At 37.5% G+C, this 20,646-nt stretch overlaps 1 protein-coding gene across 1 annotated transcript; it reads left to right on the top strand.

The window, feature by feature from the left end:
- The first annotated feature begins 544 nt into the window (after window positions 1-544).
- On the top strand, window positions 545-4,511 carry LOC114652682 (pancreas/duodenum homeobox protein 1-like). Its single transcript, XM_028803013.2, has 2 exons — window positions 545-946; window positions 3,467-4,511. The coding sequence occupies exons 1-2, from the start codon at window positions 634-636 to the stop codon at window positions 3,787-3,789; spliced, it is 636 nt and encodes a 211-aa protein (XP_028658846.1). The 5' UTR covers window positions 545-633; the 3' UTR covers window positions 3,790-4,511.
- The last annotated feature ends 16,135 nt before the right edge of the window (window positions 4,512-20,646 follow it).

Raw genomic sequence — 20,646 nt, forward strand, 5'->3', positions numbered from 1 at the left:
TAAATATATGCACCTTTTATTTCCGAACTCGATTAATCTAATTATCCTAGGAGGAGGCCGAAGAACGATCCATCATGCTTAATTTGTTTCTGTTTATAAAAGGTTTGTTATTTACAGAAATGTAGACGACGCTACTAGGTCGATGTATATAGACACGTGGAAAAATATTTGGCACTTTTTCAGACTTTATGGCTAACACGGTACAACACCCTAGTACTACAGACTTTTTATGTTAACTGTAAATGTTTGGAGTTCACAGTAATTCTGCACTAGCTCCTAAATTCTAATCTTATTCACAACATCTTACAAAATAGAACCATGCAGGCTGTATGAAATTTTATTGCTATTTTAATGCTATTAAAAACCAAATGGAAATGTTTCCGAATGCTGATATTATTCCACTTGACTTACAGATGAATAAGAACAGTAACATTTTTTCTTTTTTTTTTGGTTGCACAACATTTTTTATTTCCGCAGTCCGAAGCATTTCCTTGAATGCGTTGCGCGCAGATATCTGATAAAGCAGGCCGGTGGGGGTCACGTGGAGCAGGACAGGTGAAGTCTCTGAGGGGAGCACAGCGAAAGAAAAACCTCTCGGGAGATCTGCGAGACGCGTTTTGCCTTTTACAAACCATGGACCGCCTTGATGATTGCTTTCATACGGGATTTGAATATCAGACCTATCCGGATTTCGGGTGTCATTTACCCGCTTGTGTGTATGCCAGCAGCCCCGATAATGAGACCCTTTACAACCCTTCTTTTGAGTGTTGTGACGATCGGACAAAATTGGAATTTATTTCTAAAGAGCAACCATCCTGCCAGAGTGAACAGATTTATGGAGAATCAGGTTTAGTGGATCCAGTTTTAGCCCACGGAGAGACGCACTTTCAGTTTCCCTGGATGAAGAATTCAAGAACAAATTATGGAATAAAATCCCAGTGCCTAGGTGTGTATTGATGTAGCAACAAGTGGTATAGTGTTAAAAGGATTTTGTTTCTTGGTACAGTTACAGTATATCAAATCTACAAATCTGAAGTAAGCAATTTTTCATCTTAAAAAATTAGGCATTAGACTGATCTTGCCATTCAGTCTTTTTATGTGAAAAGTCAAATATAGTGCGCATATCTAGAAAAGTAAATTGGAGTTCTTTCACATTTTAAAATATCTGCCTTAGTTTTTCACTGTGAAATGTTCTAATATTTGTTCATCTGTCTTTTCAAATGCTGAATTTAATTACTTATACATTCTAGAGGTATCGGGCGGAAATCATAGGTATCGGGCCGCACCAACTCATAGTCTTTGGGATAATAGCTAGACTAAAATTACAGCAGGAATGGGAAAGAACGTGAAGCCTCCATCCGAATTATAACATCTCTGTGCTGTCGACAATGCATTTAGCATTTTTTAATATATGCTCCAAAAAGGAATATTTAAAGAAAAAAATAGTTAACGAACTGTCAGCTTCACTTTTTTATTACTATCACTTATGTTTTATATGTTTCAAAACGTATGCGACGTTTCATTAAGCTATTTGACATCCATCCGGTTATTTTCCTCTCCTGGTAGCACTGGGTACAAAGCAGGACACACAACTAAATCACAGGGGTTAAATGTAATGTTAAAGTGTCAACCTGACACTTGAAAATGTACACATGGAATGAGTGAGGTCACACATGCGCTATGTGTCTATAACTCCAGACATTTCGCTATAACGGCGCTAGTCTGCCACAGGGCACATTCATGTCCAAACCACATTACCACACAAGGCCAGTTTTTACTTTCCAATTAAGGAAACACACACGTCTTTGGAAAAACAGGAGTGCCTAAAACGCACACGGGGAAGAACGTGCAAACTCCATGCAGCCAGTACTTTGAACAAATATTCGAACCCAAGATTCTGGAGTCGTTAGGCAGTATAATTCTTAAAATATTTTGCGTTTTTTGTTAAATTTGGCGCTAACATTTTACACCCTGATGTTCATTGCCGACCCGGGTTCGGTTTCCTCCGGGTACTCCGGTTTCCTCCTACAGTCCAAAGACATGCAGGTTAGGTGCATTGGCGATCCTAAATTGGCCCTAGTGTGTGCTTGGTGTGTGGTTGTGTGTGTCCTGCTGTGGGTTTGTGCCATGCCCGGGATTGGTTCCTGCCTTGCTCCCTGTGTTGGCTGAGATTGGCTCCAGCAGACCCCCGTGACCCTGTGTTCGGATTCAGCGGGTTGGAAAATGGATGGATGGATGGATGTTCGTAACCCTCTTTCAACAATGCATCCGAAAAAAGAGGTCTAATTGTCTCAGGATTAGTATGACCACACATTATATGTTAACGAGAATCCAGTATAATGCTGCGATTCTTAAAGATAGATATACTATAGAAATTATACCCCGGGGGAATATGTTTTTAGAACGATATTGTAAATAGTGAAAACTATCCTTCAGAAAACAGCTGTGCCAGTCAAATTGCTGGTGTTTCAATAGATCCTCATTTACTAGTCACCCTCTTCGGAGGTACTCTGCACACTTTCTTCATTTTCAACCTGACACACTATGTCACGTCACTTTCCGCTATATTGACTCTTGATGTACAATAATAAATGCTTTTACAAAGCCTTTCATGTGCATTTGTTAAGGGGTGGACTAAAACGATTACGGTAACTCAGTGGTTGTGGCACATTTCCAGAGACCTGAACTCCATTCCTAACTCTAGGCGAGATGTTCATGTGTTCTTCACCACAGTATAATGAGGTTTCTTTCGTCCCTTAGAAAGTTGAGTTAACAGGCAAGTCAGAATCAGTCCTGTATAAGTAAATGAGTATGTTGGACAGTGTGGGCACTAATGGTCAATATACGCTATTCAAAATATGTGCATCTATCCTACTTAAACTACTAAAGTGGTTTCATTTAAAATGTAAAAAATTTTAAACCTTGCAATTTTGAATTCTTAATTAGGCCTCTTTTAGACATTATTATTATTATTATTATTATTATTATTATGCATTTATTTATTTACTTATTTTTCATTTCTGAACGCTGAAAACGTGATGCATTTCTCTTACTGCGTTAAAACCCTACAAGTGTGTGTGTTTCCGTATTTTAATTGTTAATTTACCACTGTAAGGACAAAATGAATTACTTAACAGGACTGAAACTATTGTTAATAATTACCAATACGTTTGTAATAACTATCTATCCCTTTAAAGGCATTATAGTTTATATTTCAAACATAACAAGTGGTACTGGAAACAAACGTGTAACACATCAGCATTAATAAACGGCAAAAAATTCTTTGTTCTGTATACACGCTCTATTATAGCAGTTAAAATGCGCACCTTTTAGTTATAAAAGTCGAGTCATAGAGCTTTGAAATACTTTAAAATGAAACCAAACACATTTACACAAGAAGCATAACTTTTGTAGCAATCAATTAATTAAGTATTACAATTTTTAATAAGTTGTGTCCTTCCTGCAGGGAGCGATCACCAGGGTGACCCGGATGACAGCAAGAGAAGCCGCACAGCGTACAGCCGAGCGCAGCTGCTCGAACTGGAGAAGGAGTTTCTCTTCAACAAGTACATTTCTCGGCCACGGAGGATTGAATTGGCAGCTATATTGAATCTTACAGAGAGGCACGTTAAGATCTGGTTCCAGAACAGACGCATGAAGTGGAAAAAGGAAGCTAAGGGAGTCAATAAGGTGACTCGGGAGAGATGTACCAATACCGTTTCTAAAAAAGAGCCATCTGGAAACGATTCCGTTTGGTCTCCTCTGCACAAACCGCACGAGGTGGCATAACGAACGGCACAGCACTACAGAAATGAGTGGACATCTTAATACATGCTAAAGAACCGACACAGACTTCATTTACGAAGCTAGTCAAGTCTGAAAATTATACTTTTCCCCATGGAAAATATCTCACTGGACAATTTTATACTTATTAGCGTTTAACAAACGCAAGCTCATTGAATTTCACTATGGTGACAGTTTTAGGAAACGCATTCATTTTGAAGACTTTAATAACAAAGGAAATTTAGTTCTACACAATTAGTTTAATTTATAGACTAACATATACTTTCCCATTTCCGCTGCTATTTATGGCAGAGAATGAGAATTACATTTACATTCGAAATGGCTTGTTCTCAGGTTTAACGTTCAACTTAATGCGTCAGGCAGAGTTCCACATCAGGCTTTATAATCAAAATTTCTTGTCCTCACGTCTGTTCAGGAAGCTTTATACTGTCGATATTTACGCTATTCTGAAGCGTGCTTTCTTTAATGTCTATCGGTGCATTTTCTCTCTCCACATGAGTCTAGACCTTTTCAATGTACCTTTTCCTGCTGATTTTATCGTCTTTTGATCCCTTAATGGTTCAGTACTGTAATGGAAATTTCCCTGTAAACATTTCCTTCGGGGCTTGCTGTAACAGACGGAGCAGAGACTAAATACAGATTGATATACAGAACTTTAATAACTTGACACCTTCGATCAAAAGCACTAAATAATTATTATTGTAGATATGAACGCTATTTTATTGTTTTGGTCTTGTGTTTTCCCCTTCAATTTTAAAGAATTCATTTAAAAGAATATTTATTCAGTCATTAATTCTGTGTCTGCATGACCGACACTGGTATTAGAGCGAGGGCAAACTTCAACAGTACAACAGTTACACATAGGGCTTCAAACAAAAAACATTGCGATCATATAATAATTGATATTTAGTTGTACATTTAAACATGCAAGTGGTGTATTATTTTTCATATGAACCTCACTGAAAATGATCACAGCAAATTTACCAGTGTTAATTTTACTCTTACAGTGCCCAAAGGAACTCTTAAAATGGTTTTATATATAAAAATAATAAACCTGTGACACTTAAAGTGAACTTAAAAATAGTGATTTTGCTGTGCAAATTTAAACCACGTACATTCCATTCATGTAATCATTGCACCAAGCAACTATAGTAAAATACAAACTTTAAACTCTATGTCAGTCAGTGACTGAATGAAGCATTTAATGGCATAAATACATCTTCAGGAGCCATGAGCCTGCACCCAGAGTGCTATGCACAAATAAAATATGTTAAATATAATGCCTTTTAAGTTAACATGTGTGATTTTACATTCATTGAATCTTTTTTTCCAAATCCCAAGACAATTATTAAATTATAATAATTTTTTTTATTATACAATATATTTTATGGCCTTCTTTGCTCATAATTTATTCAAATATTATTTCATTTCGAGCAATTTTTGTGACAACACAGATACCCAGCATGTGAAAATTTAACCACAAACCCTAAACATGTTCCCATTTTTTTGTGTTTCGATATGACTTTGATTAAGTGGTTTTTGTAATATTATGATTATATGGATCAATTATACAATAAATTGAATCTTTTACATTGATTACTGCAATAATCTAACACTCTTAAAAGTGTCGATTCTGCAATGACACTTTATTGGGTTGTGTGGTTCCCCATTGCTTGACAAACAACCATTTCATTCTGTGGTTGGCTACCTTCATTTGAAATTATTTCTTTGGGTTTTAAAAAGGTTCCAAATATGTGAAGAAAACATAAATCTTTAATGTATAGTAAACTGTAGCAGGACAATACCAGATCAAGAAAACTTGAATTTAGCTTGTGCTACTCTATGCAGCAATAGTGATCTAAATAAATAAAACTTCTTTCTAGATTCTTCATGTGGATGTTTCTTTAGGAAACCAAACATGACATCGCTCTGAAGACCCACTTTGGCTCCTTTATTTTTAAGAATGTTAATAAAACAAATAGGATCACCCAAGTTTTCAAAGCTATTAGAATATGCTTAAAAGATAATTAGATGTATTTGCCACACTCCTTATTCTGCATCAACTTCAATAGTTTTATGCCATCGGGAAACAAGAGTATGTATCTAAAGCACTGCATTTATAGCTTACAGGGATGTTGGTTCAATTATTTGACTCTGCCTTTCTGTATGTTGCTTAGCCTGCCTATTCTAAAATGTAAAAAAAAATTTAAATAGTTATAATGCAATTTGAAGATAGGAGTCAAGTTAAATAAAGTCATCAACCTTTCACTAATGATGACTGTTTTTCCATCATACTCTACAGTACGGGCAGCAATTGTTGTAATAGTGTTTGGCATTACAACACAAGAATTGTGCTTTTCTCTTTTTGAAAATTATATTTAATTTGAAGGGGTCAATAGCTGTTTACTTACACATTACAGATGATCAAAGTTAAAAAAAAATGTAACTGTAGAGTTAAAAAAAGGTTACAGTAAAATGTAAAAATCTAGGGAAATTAACACTTTCGCAGTTGCTATTTCAAAGAAGAAACATTGTTAAAGATGGACCAGAATTACTTAGAGTGGAATACATTTGTAAATTAAAGAAAATGTAAAATGAATAAATAAATAAATAAATAAATAAAATGTATGATAATTGTAATTTTAAAATGTTTAATTCTACCATTATTTTTTGTTTAATCTCATACGCAAAATTTTTACTATAAACTGAAATAGGTTTCATATTCATTTCTTACATTTTTTATTCTAAAACTTACTAAAAGTGTGTGTTCAAGCATTTGATTTGTCATATTTAATCTTTTTTTGAAGGATAAGCACGTTTGGCATTAAAAATTCATTTAATTGAAATATTGTCACCCCTGGAATATAATATAATGTATATTGGTTGCATCTATTAACTATAAAAGGAGTAACAAATAAACGCTAAAGAAATGTATATCAAGAAATACATGAAAAAGAGGAGTTAACATTCTAATGATTGCTTAGTAGGTTCAATGGAGATAAGCAAGACTAATGACTTTTCAATGAATTTGAATTGGATTGGCAATGTTTGAACTAAGGTAAGCCCTGAATTTTCTTTTGCTCAGTCTAAGAACAATGCTGTTCAGTTTATTTTACAGTTTTAACTCCTAGTACTTGGTTAGAGATGTCACAGTGATTCTGAGTGTAGCAATACTCTCTTAGAGTTCATTTGAGCTTTTCTTAGGATCTTGGCTTTCATTTGCTGTTCAGATTGTTGCATTTACATTGACTGGCCACCCTCAATTAACCCGGAATGACTTTTTTTTTTATTGATTGATTTTATTAAAAGCAAGTGACACTCCACACAATCAAGTCAAGCTTAACAGAACTAAATTCAACCCCCACCCAGAAGAAAGAGAGGAAGGCTAACAGCCAGAGTAATGTTTTAAGAATAGAAAAGATGGAAGAGAATCCTTTTCCCCGATATAAATGCTTATTCTAAAATGTTATTGATTAGATCCTGCCAGGTTTAAAAAAAAGTTTTGAACAGATCCTCTAAGTGAGAATTAGATTTTTTCCAATTTCAAATGGTATATAACATCAGTTACCCACTGACTTAAAAGAGGTGGGCTAGGAGCAAGACAAGTCTACGCCCTAATAGTGAAGTAAAGGCAATTACATTTTGTTTGTCTTCTCCATTTTAAGCCGATCAGGGAGTACACCAAACACAGCTGTTAATGGATTAGGAGGGACTGTGACACTAAGGCTGTCTGATAGGCATTTAAAGATTTTGGTCCAGAATGATGTTAATTTGGTACACACCCAAAACATGCGGTCTAGTGAGGCTGGGGCTCGATTGCAACTTTCACAAGTTGGATCTTACCCTGGAAACATTTTGGACAATTTTAAATAAGATAGATATGCTCAATAAAATATTTTAAGTTAAATAATTGTATGCTTTGCGCATATGGAGCTAGAGTGAATTCTGTGAGCTGCTGCCTTCTATTCCCTTTCTGAAATGCTGAGTAAGCGATCCATTTTTCCACTGCACTCTGGGATCTTTAAAATGACGTGTCTGCGTGGGTTCATGCAGGTTAGGTGGATTGGCGATTCTAAATTGGCCCTAGTGTGTGCTTGGTGTGTGGGTATGTTTGCGTGTGTCCTGCAGTGGGTTGGCACCCTGCCCAGGATTGTTTCCTGCCTTGTGTCCTGTGTTGGCTGGGATTGGCTCCAGCAGACCCCCGTGACCCTGTGTTCGGATTCAGCGGGTTGGAAAATGGATGGATGGATGGATATTATAGAAATGCTGCCTGAGTCTTCAAGAATGATCAATATTTCTTCTGAAATAGAAATGGATGAGAGGTGAGGAAATTTGGGCAGATTCGGTTTAGCAAAGTTTCTAATTTGAAAGTAGCAGAACAATTGTGTTGATGGGAAGTTGAATTTGAAGTGTAATTGTTTGTAGGATGCAAAGACATTATTTACAGACAAATCTCTAAATGATTTAATCCCATATGTTTTCCAAACATTAAAAACTGTGTAAGTTTGAGAGAATGAAAAAAGGTGGTTATCATCTAGAGGTGCAACAGATAAAAGCTTCTCTATTTTTAAGTGCTTCCTACATTGGTTTCATATTCTGAGTGAATTGGGTTGTTAGTATATTGATAATAACTTGTACTTACTGGGGTACAAAACAAGGAATATAAAAAAGTGCTGCATGATTTTACTTCTATTGCAAACCAAGCCTGTGTATGTTCATCTATTTGTGTCATTGTCCAGGTTTTTATAGGTTGTATATTTGCTGCCCAGAAATAAAATTGAAAGTTAGGTAGTGCCATGCCCTCTTCTGCTTTAGGTCATTGAAAGGTCACCCTTTAGATGCATGGATGCTTCGAATTCCAAATAATTAAAAAATTAAAAAATAATTTGTTAATGTATATGGGATGGTTTGGAATAGAATAAGAAGATTGAGAAGGATATTCATCTTGACAGTGTTGATTCTCCCTGCTAAAGTAAGATAGAGAGTAGACCATCTATGTACATCTTGTTTATGTTTTTCCATGCAGACAGCAAAATTTTGTTGTGATGTTTACCCCTAGGTATTTAAACTGATCTGCGATGATATAAGGGAAGGTATTCAATCTGATGTTATGTGCTAGAGAGTTCACTGGGAAAAGTGCACTTTTATTCAAATTCATTTTGAGTCCAGATATCTTTTGAAATTCTGCTTGTGCTGTTAGGACTGCAGACACGGAATGTTGTGGGTTTGATATATACAGTAACCCAGAATGACTTTTAATGAATTATCGCCCAGAGACCACTTTTATCTTGTGTCCTTTATTGTTTAAAGAGACAATTGTTGCCCCACAAACTTGGCCAGTACAACCTGGGGAGAGAAAATCATTTGATATTGATTGAATTAATTATATTATAAATGAAAACTAAGTTACAGATAACATAAAATGGCATAGTGTTGCTGGATTATTTTCAATAATAGAATATGATTAATGTCACAAAATTTCAACTGTGTTCCTCCTCTCATTCTGATCTGCTTCATTAGGTGTCAAAAGTTCCTGGAAGTAATTTTTTTATCAATATATATTCACTTGGCATAGTTAACACACTTCATAAGGCTTGGAGACTCTTATATTTCACTGGAGTTCTCAGTCTACAGAGCTTTCCTTTATGTTTATTGTCCACTGGCACCTGCTTGTTCTTTATCTTATGGGGTGGTGTAGGCAAACAACACAGCAGAAAGCACTCACAATAGGGTCATGGACAACCTTGTACTCAAGCTTAGGTTTAATAAATGTATCACTTCATGGAACTGTTTGATAAAGAAACATTATATCTACAACATAGCAATTTAGAAAGTGGGTTTATTTTCTTTTCTTATTTTTTTTAAGGCACTGTAGCAATTGCTGACTCTTAACCCACTGAGTGCAGATAGAAAGAACACTTCACCACCTCCGGGTGGGTTGATCTAATATGGTCTCTTGGCAACTTACAAATAAACAATTCAACAGGTTGAAGATATTGGCTGGTACAAGATCACAAATGTCCAACTTTTAATTGTGGGCCTATTGTTAAAGATAAGGTACTTCAGTTTTCTTCTGACATCATAAAGACATGCATGTTAGGTTCATGGGCCATACTGCTTTGGATATATGAGAATGTGGTTGCATCAATCGGCTGCTAGATTTCTGATATTACTGTACATCAATACTGCAGAATTCCATCAATTTCACTGTAACTCAGAATCTGATTAATGCACTTGTTTGAAAATAGTATGTGTTATGTTATGAGTGCTAAGATCAAACTTTCATTGGATACGTCTTATTAGTATCAAGAAGTACAGTATTGAAATACTGTATATAACTTATTTGAAATAACAGACAATAGAAATAAGTATACCTGACACACTTCTTACTACTTTTTAATTGCTCCCACTACCTTAAGCCATGTGGAAAAAAACTCAGAGAAAACTTTTGTAGTAGTAATGACTAGGCCCATATAAGAATATAATTAATTATACTGCATTCAGTATATGTTGTTGTTTTAATTGTTTAAGTTTGTCCACCTATCCCAAGTCATCTGTGGTGGGCTGACGCCCTGCCTGTAGTTTGTTTCCTGCCTTGCGCCCTATGTTGGCTGGGATTGGCTCCAGCAGACCCCCATGACCCTGTAGTTAGGATATAGCGGGTTGGATAATGGATGGATGGATGGATCCCAAGTCATTTTACAAGTCATAGGTGCCAGGAAAGAAGGACAGGCATCCTGGATGGGATAAAGGAAGGATTTATGCCCGGCCAGGTGGCCATAATAGAAGGAGCAGGTGAATGGGCTCACCAAGAGCAGTTCATTTCCCCACATGACAGGTGGCAGTGTTCCTCAAGGCTGAGCCAGTTTAAGTTACCTGCATGGTGGCATGGGAGTTTGAGTCCAGAAACGTAGCCCTGACTGGGTCTAAACATCAGAGGGCACTGCTGGGGAGGACTGTCCTGTTTTTCATATGACCTGGAAGTGCTTCAGAAGACTTGAACAGGAGACCAGAAGCAGTTCCCAGGTCTAGCTTAAAAGAAAGCCTACTGCCTCACTTAGAGAAGGTCAGAATCAGGAGGCAGTTGGCAACACTCTTTTGGAGGAGGAAGGAAGAATTAGGAATCATTTACTTTGCTATTAATTGTATGTGGATGATACTTTGTCAAATAAAAAATCCTTTATTTGAACCTGGAATTGTGTTGGGTATTGCTGTGTTTGTGGTTTGGGCCTCTTTGGCACCCCCTAGAGGTTACAAAGTAATGTAGTTTTTAACTTTGATTTTGGAGCCAGTTAGTTGAACATTCAACTAAGAATTTCTCTGTATTCTGTACATGTGCCAATAGTGCAACTGCTAATGTGAGAATTAGTTTATCATTTATTGTCATTATATTTGATATTTTCATTTCACAACTGGTATGTTATTTCTCAGTTACACCATTTATTATTTCTTTTCTAGTGTTGGTCATACAGATTGACAGCATATAGCTCCAAATCCGCCTTTGCTTACAGGGTAGTTTTAATGTGATTCTTGAAGAAAATTTCTTGGATTAACAAGTGAAACAGTGAGCACATTGTTTAATGGGTATAATTTTTAAACATTAATGTCTGATCAGTCAATGACATGGTATTTTGATCTTATTTGGAGCAACTAGGAACTGCTGAGGTTAAAATAGTTGGTATACATTATCAGTGTAAAGAATATGATGAGATATGTTTTAATCTTTGCAATCAACTGTTAAAATAAAGTCAAGACATCACCTTGCTTCATTTCACAATTAACTATTGTTTCTTTATTTTGAAACAAATGTTAACAAAGCATGAAATGGCATTAAGCTATTCACTCAGAACGTTTAATAAACCTTACAAATGTCTTTATTACTTATTACAACAATGTGAAATCTATAATTCTTTCAATGGTAGTAAAACTGACAAGGAAATTGGTTCATTTAAGATAAGACATTTTATTAATAAAACTAATTTTTCATGATGAGGAATAATAAAAATAAAAATGACACCAGAGATATAGTGAAATAAATGTTAATATATAGAGTATGTGCATCCTTTTGATAATCTTTATTATTAATACTGAGAACATGAGGGTTGAAAATATAACCTAAATACTGGAATGCAGTGTTGTACAATGATAGCATTGTTGCCTTGCAGAAAGCAGCTCAGAGTTTGCACCCCAAGTCCTTCCAGCATGGAGATTTTATGTTCTCCTTGTTTGTGGTCTGGTTTCCTTCCACGGTCCAAAGACATGCAGATTTGGTGGATTGGTGATGTTATTAAATTGGCCCTATTTGATGTGTGTGTGTGTATTTGAGTGTGCTCCTTTACAATAGACTGGCATCCTGTCCAGGAGCTTGTTCCTGTCTTGTTCCCTATGCTTGCTGGGATAGGTTCCAGCCCCCATCACCCTGCTCATCATTCAGAAAATGGCATGGTACTGGATTGCAGTTCCTTGATTAATTTATGGCTGTTTACTTTCACTAAGGCCAACAGAGGACAGATTGTTTTCATAGTTAATCCCTAACTAAATTCCAGGAGATGTTTCAGAGCCATCACAGCTCTACTATCAATCAGCATTATTTTTGTTGTGTAATTAAAATTCCAGGTTGCACGGTGGCACAGTGGATAGCGCTGCTGCCTTGCAGTTAGGAGACCCCGGGTCCTCCCTGCGTGGATTTTGCATGTTCTCCCCGTGTCTGCGTGGGTTTCCTCCCACAGTCCAAAGACATGCAGGTTAGGTGCATTGTCGATTCTAAATTGTCCTTAGTGTGTGCTTGGTGTGTGTGTGTGTGTGTGCACCCTGTGGTGGGCTGGTGCCCTGTCCGGGGTTTGTTTCCTGCCTTGCGCCCTGTGTTGGCTGGGATTGGCTCCAGCAGACCCACGTGACCCTTTAGTTAGGATATAGCGGGTTGGATAATGGATGGATGGAATTAAAATTCCCTCATTTACTTATACAATGCATGCTATAAATAGCCCTATATATCCATCCATCCATCCATTCTCTTCCGCTTATCCGAAGTCGGGTCGCGGGGGCAGCAGCTTGAGCAGAGATGCCCAGACTTCCCTCTCCCCGGCCACTTCTTCTAGCTCTTCCGGGGGAATCCCAAGGCGTTCCCAGGCCAGCCAAGAGACATAGTCCCTCCAGCATGTCCTTGGTCTTCCCCTGGGCCTCCTCCCGGTTAGACGTGCACGGAACACCTCACCAGGGAGGCATCCTGATCAGATGCCCGAGCCACCTCATCTGACTCCTCTCGATGCGGAGGAGCAGCGGCTATATAAAGTAAATGAAATTGACTGGAGTTACTTTAGTTCTTTTCGAAAATGAATGGAGAATATGAAAAATATACAAAATAATGAATTAACCAAGCTACACTAACGTCAATGGCCTCAATAAAATTCATCTAGTGGAATTGTTCTGGTTAAATTGTGAGTCAGAAATTAAGAAGAAGTACACTGAAGACAAAATCTGGAAAGCCATTCTTCACATAAAGGGTCATGGCAATCTGGAACAAACTACCAAGTCATGTAGTTGAAGATGAAACGCTGACAACATTTATGGATGATATATTGGTACATGCTAGCTACTGGTCAACCAATCAGCTTGGTGAACTACATTGCCTTCTTTCATTTGTTCAACCTCTTGTGTTATGTCTTAAACTTAAACACTGAAAAAGAAATAATTGATGTTCTTACACTAAGTGAACAAGCGTGGGATAGGATACAATATTTACCTGCTACAAATTAGAGATCACCAGCCATAATTAGATAGATAGATAGATAGATAGATAGATAGATAGATAGATAGATAGATAGATAGATAGATAGATAGATAGATAGATAGATAGATAGATAGATAGATAGATAGATAGATAGATACTTTATTAATCCCAAGAGGAAATTAACAAATTAGAAACCTCTAACACTGTAAGCAGCTAGATAATTATTAACAGAATAACGTTTTGCAGCTAAAGTTCATACATCAATCTAATCAATGTATGATATGCATTCTATTTTTCTAAAATATTTTCCAATGATCAATGGTACATGATGCTATTATATCAGCAGCACTGAAGCAAAGTAGGAGGCCTTGGCAACTGAGTTTAAAAATCAAATGTGCAGCAAATATTAGAAAAACCCACCCATTCCACCCTGGATAGGCTCTGGTTTCCAGTCATGAGGAGTTCATCTTGGCAGCATTTAGTGCAAGGCAAGGAGCAACTTTGGAAAAGAAGCCTAAGCAGCACTTTGGTATGTGAAAGAAAATCTACTCAAATATGGAAATAACACACAAACTCTACATAGCAACTGGACACAGATTCATTGTTGCAATGCAGCAAACTTGACTACGGGGCCAATATGAGGGACACCATAATCAGGTCTTCAGTGGTTAGGTTGTCCTAAATTCCAACTCAGAACAAAGTGTTGATTAGAATCCATAACATCTGATATGTCTACCACATGAGCTTCCATGCCTACATCCATAGTATTCGTAGTAAAACATGGCTAATGATTTGTTATGTAGAATAAAATGGAAGAATCATATCTTGGTGGAACATTTATTTTTTTCCTAGGACAGCTGTACTCCAGTTAGGCCGTGAGCATGCACACAGAGTGTAAAATCATTATCATTATCATTTTCTCTGTAGAAAAAAAAAATTACTGAAGTGATCTGGCTCAAAATCAATCAGTTTCTTACGTTGTAATTTGCCAATAACGGTGCCAAGTTTCATTCAGGCAGAGTGACTCCCTTCTGAGTTTTTGTCTCTGCAGTCTCAAATCTTGATTCACAGACAGACACATACTCACACACATCATTATAAATGGGGTCAAATCATATTAGGAATACCTTAAACAAGTAAATCTGTTAAGAGTTAGAAGCTTAAACCAGGACATCGTCAAAGTAATTTCTCTGTCTATGATTTGTGTATACCTACAATAAATGTTTGTGAAATAAAAAGATAACCTGTCTCTTTGTGAAAAAGCGTTCCTGCATTCGTCAGCTCAGGTTTCTGCTGTGGTCGTCAGTAAAGGATATTTTATGTGATGGCTTTCCTAGTTAATGGATGTAGTAAAAGAGAGTTTTTAACTCTCTGTGAATTATTGTTTAACATTTTATATTCTACATTGAAGGAGAGTTGTAATGTACAGAGATAAAGTCCAAATGTTAGCAGGTATTTTATAAAGCTGGAGTAGGTAAAGTGACCTTTTCAGCATAGAATAATGAGTTTTAACTGATGATTGAGCTGGCACAACTAACATAGTAATAAGTAATAAATGGTCTAATTAGGAAACAACACATTCATTATCAAGTATAAATTTAAAATTTGGAGTGAATGAAAATGACAGGCAAACTCTCTATTGAATCTAATAAGACATACCCAAGAAAACAGTGTTCTTTGCCTTCATAACATAGAGATGGAGATTGGAGCCAAACTCAACATCATTCAAAGCAGAAATCACCCCAGGATAGCCCTCCAGTCCATCGTGTTGGGATTGTCGGGTCTTTATTTTCATGAAGAAGACACATTTCCAAAGTGGTTACATACTATGAATGACAAGATAGAAAATTATAAGATGTCGATTATATTCTTATCTCAAAACGAGCCAAACTTGTGGCCTATGTAATTCAAAAGACACAGATCAGCTCCCAAAATTGAATTATTGAAAACAAAGTAATTATTAAGTAGTCTTGTAAAGTTAGAGGGTTAATGATTCAGACGTTATATTGCAGCAAAAGGCTTCTGTTTCAAATCCCACCACTTGAACTCATTATCATCTAAAGAAATTAACTTCAACTCTCTATTTTTCATTTTTGTCTCTACATAACACAACCTCTGTTTGTTTTTTCTTTATGTACAGCTTTATTGTAAGCCACAGATTTGAAATATGGGATGAGGGTACTTCTCTAAGTCAGTTTTTTATATAAAACTTTCGGCTTTATCTCAATTATGGCCTTCTGTGGAAGCTAACATGGACAGCTTAGGGTCAAGTTAGTGACAAGAAATACAGCTATGATTTATTAATAGGTAATATGGGATGGGAGAATATACAGTATATCCCCCTATTCCAGTTATGCTGTGAACAAATGTGTGCATGTAACAAAAAAGCATTACATTTGTAGAGCAACATCTATTGCAGTGCTTTAATTTAAAATGACTACCTTTTACAATACTAATAACTGGGCCAAGTTTTATTTACACTGGTTGATTGTTCCTGGAGTTTTTGTGTACATTGGCTCATTTCCTGACATACAGATACACACTCATTACTAAGAAGGTAGTCAAACCATATTCTTCAATATCCATATAATTCCACTGAAGTTTGTGGCCTGATGGGGGTGCTCCAGTTCCCAAAATCTGACACCAGGCATAGGTCCAGCACAGCACATAAGTGTTTTTATTTGTGGGAAACACTTTTCAGTTGTTTCCAACAACACCAACACTAATACAAGTGAAGACAATAATAGATAAAGCACTTGACACTTTTGTCTTCTCTTCTTTCTCTTTCTCCGCCTCTTCCTTCCTCCAGCAAGCTTTGTCACCTTCCTCCCGACTCTGGCTCCTGGAGCAGAGGCAGACAGCTCCTTTTATGTAATCCACAAGAGTACTTCCGGTGTCCCGTAGGATTGGTCCGGAAGCACTTCCGGATTAGGTGGGAGCCCAATGATGTAGGATTCATGAGTCCCTGCAGCACACCCTGGTGGCACCCTTGGAACTAAACAGGGTTGAGCCACCAAATTCCAATTCTCAACGTGCCCTGTGGGAATCTGTGGTACTGTAGCAAACCAGGGGGATTGCTGCCTAGAGATCAGAGAGAGATAATGCCTTGAGCACATGCTCTTCCCATGTCCTTCCATTTCATAGGCAATCCCGGCCGGGCAAGTGCACCGGCCCTCTGCCACAGATTGAAATTTAGACCCCCATCACAAAGCTTTCCCCACATACCGATTGTATATAAAAGAAAAAGACAAAGCAGTGTCAGAAAACAAGTGATCCTATAAATCCTAGTCATCATAAACATAAATGCATGTGTGCTACCTGTGTTCAGCTTTGATATTTTACGCTGATGTGTCCAAATTACAAAGCTACCATTGCGCCACCTTCCCTCAAACATTTAAACACAATAGCATAACATCTCACTCATCTGTGCAAATCCCAGACTTCCAGCCCAAAAGCAAACAGTCAACTCAAAATCATTCTCTGGTACTTAAACCAAACATTTCACTCAGATGACACACACAAGCTAGCAAAAATATCACAAACACAGTGACCACAAGACACAACAAGGATCAAATCAGAACACTACTCTAAAAACTTTATACAACCAGGGACTATATGTTTCAAAATTATTAAGGTTTCCATTGATAGTTCTCAATATACAATACTGAAAGTATATAAGACCAAGTTTCATTTTTCTGAAATGCACTGCTCCAAATGCAACAGTATGTAAACTCATGCACAACAACAAAAAAAATCTCTACATGCTATAAAACTAAAATAAAAGTTACAGTAAATAAAAAAGTCCATATATGACAAAAACTGTAAGAAGTTGTATATGAAGCTGATGAATAATGTCTTCCAAATACTGTACATTACATACAGTACATTATTCATCAGCATCATCTCTCCAGGCTGGGTCAGGCCACAAAGCCTCATCCACGTCACACAAAATGTTTGTTCTTCTAAGGCAGCAAGGGAAATATGTTCAGCTGTGTCTCATCCAGGCTTGGATGGACTCTAAAGTGATATCCCCTCAGGCTTCCTCCATGGCCCACAGAAGATTTCATTGCATCATAAGGATTCTGGTCATAAACTTTCCTCCACCATGCCGAGAAGAATTCTTCTATGGGATTAAGAAAAGGGAAATATACTGGCAAGAACAAATTGGAAAACCTGGTTTGATCATTGAACCAGTTTTGTACGGGTGCAGCTCGGTGAAATCTGTCATTGGTCCAAATCCCAATGTATTGTGGCAACTCTGCCCTTCCAGCAACATTTTGTAGTCATTGCTCAAACAGATGATCTAGGAAATTCAAAAGATATGCTATGTTGTAAATGCCCAAATTGGCATGGGTTTGGCTGCACACCTGGTCAGATTGCCTCCCCACTACCCAGGGATTTCCATAATGGCACGCTGCCCAATAATGTTGCAGCCCCTTCTCCTTCTTTTCCAGTTTTATTGCAATTGCTTAAGCACAATTTTGAAAACAGTTTTCCAAAACACTTCGCACAATTAGCACAACACTACACCCAAGTAGCTCAACACCTCATATTATTTGTAAAATGGAACACTTGAGTCAAAACTATTCCATTTCTTACAAAAACCCTATTTTCATGTCATAACATAAACACATCCATCATATGGTCTGATTCTGTTTAAATTAGTTAAACACTCCTGTGCTCAGCCTAAAACACTTTTAGCATTTACACAGAGAAAGTGTAAAAATAAATTCACCAATACTACATGACACCAATTGTGCAGACCAATGAAAATATTTATTTCTTTTCATGTATTCAAGTCAGTCAATATTGAAAATTTCAGCAAAACATTCATAAGAAATTTTTTTCCAGTTACCATACAGTATTATTGAACTTAGCATTATACTGTAAGCTTACAGTAGTAACATAAAGCATCCAGTTCATAACTGAAAAAAAGAGAACACTAGCTGGATCTGGCCACAGGGCCTCATTACAGTTTTTCACTATTGCTAACACACAAAAATGACATGCATAGCACAATTATTCAAACTGACACACAGAGAGCAAAACCTCTTCTCAAGTCTCTAAAACTCTAAACACATTTCCTGCTTTACACACATTTTGCAATTCAAAATGGCACTTTCTAAATGCACTGAACATGGTTCTCTGCATAAGACACAACAATCTGACATAAAGTCACATGTTTGCCATTACAACACACTGCCATTCAAAAGGACAGAATATGAGCTAATTGGCCAATATATGTGCCACCTGGCCAAACACCTCAATGGTTAATTGTTACCACTTCAATCAGGAAGTAAGCACTATAAAAAGACCACAGGTGAGCACCTTTTTTTCAAGAACAATGGGAGACATTGCAGAGAGAGGAAGAGGAAGAGGGAGGGTGAGGATGAGAGGGGGAGGAAGAGTGAGAGGTAGGGGTAGAGCTGGTATAGGAGGTCATGGGCGAAGAAGACAGCAACTGTCAAATGAAATCAGAGCAACCTTAGTTGATCATGTCATCAACCATGGGCTGACAATGCAAGAGGCTGGACGCAGAGTGCAGCCCAACTTGAGCCGTTTTACTGTCGCCTCTGTCATCCGGACATTTAGACTGGAGCACAGGTATGCAACCAAAATGTCTTTCACACTGTGTAGTACACCCCATGTCATAGTGTATCAGTTGGGTGACACCTGTGTACTTCATGAATGGCTAATGTCATACACTAACTGTACAAGTTTCCTGTCCAATTTACTCTACTGTGGGGGAATCTTTAGGCTGCATTGTCCAAGCCCTATATTTTTGTTTTTTGTTTTTGTAAAGGACTGAGAGACGCAACCATGGTGGAGGAAGGGGCGAAATGTTCACAGGGGTACAGGAAGCTGCCATTGTAAGCTTGGTCTTGGAGAATAATGAAATCAGATTAAGAGAAATTCAAAGCAACATCATCCAAGACAACACCATATTCACCAACATTCAACGAGTCAGTCTGTCCACATTGGCTCGCATTCTCAAGCGAAACCAAATCAGCCTGAAACAATTGTATAAGGTGCCTTTTGAAAGAAACTCTTAAAGAAACAAAGAGCTCAGACGAGTATATGTGGATGTAAGTACAATATTGACTGCAGCACATTACACGCAACATTGTTTCCCAGTGTACTGGATAACACCATACTGACTGATTTTAGTTCATTGTTTTCAGGGAGTACTGGAAATGGATGCTCATGCAATCCCACATGAGTTCATCTTCATAGATGAGGCTGGTTTCAACCTAGCAAAGACCAGAAGAAGGGGAAGAAACGTCATTGGCCACAAAACCATTATAGATGTTCCTGGCCAATGTGGTGGGAACATCACAATGTGCACTGCCATCTCCAATATGCATGGTGTCCTCCACCGTCATGCCAACCTTGGACCATACAACACTGGCCATATTCTAACATTTCTGGACAGACTCCATAACATTCTCATTCCACCAGAGTGTATGAATGATGCAGACCATGCAAGAACCCGGTATGTTGTAGTATGGGACAACATGAGCTTTCATCATGCAGCCCCAGTCCAAAATTGGTTTGCTGACCACCCACTGTTTCTCGTGCAATACCTCCCACCATTCTCACCATTTCTGAACCCCATAGAAGAGTTCTTTTTGGCATGGAGGTGGAAGGTATACAACCGGCAGCCCTATGTGCGCATGCCTCTTGTGCAGGCTATGGAAGAGGCATGTGATGAAATTGATGTGGGTGCGATTCAGGGATGGATAAGGCACTCAAGGCGCTTCTTCCCTCGATGTCTGGCAAGGGAAGATATTGCCTGTGATGTGGACGAGGCATTGTGGCCAGACCCAGCTGAGAGGCAAGATGCTGCCTAATTATTTTTCTTGCCTCTTTTTTTTCTATATATTTCTTCTGCACATTTTCTTTTTCAGTTTACTGTTTTTTCTGAGCATATTTTTGTTCGCTCCAATGTAAATATATCTGCTGTGCATATGTTGCACTGACTTGTTTGGTGAAAAATAAAAAAATAAATGCATGTGTGTGTATCTGCAAATATTTCTGTGCATGTGAACACTCTAATTTTCTACAATTTGGACTATTTTAGTATTGTGGCAGAGCATACCAAAGATGAGAGT

This window comes from Erpetoichthys calabaricus, chromosome 5, assembly GCF_900747795.2.
Source record: "Erpetoichthys calabaricus chromosome 5, fErpCal1.3, whole genome shotgun sequence".
NCBI classification, from domain to species: Eukaryota; Metazoa; Chordata; class Cladistia; order Polypteriformes; family Polypteridae; genus Erpetoichthys; species Erpetoichthys calabaricus.

What these genes read in the sequence shown, in the direction of transcription:
- LOC114652682 (XM_028803013.2), top strand. Translation starts at nt 634, where the DNA reads ATGGACCGCCTTGATGATTGCTTTCATACGGGATTTGAATATCAGACC. An exon ending in AATAAAATCCCAGTGCCTAG is followed by an intron (nt 947 to 3,466) that starts GTGTGTATTGAT and finishes TCCTTCCTGCAG; the next exon opens with GGAGCGATCACCAGGGTGAC.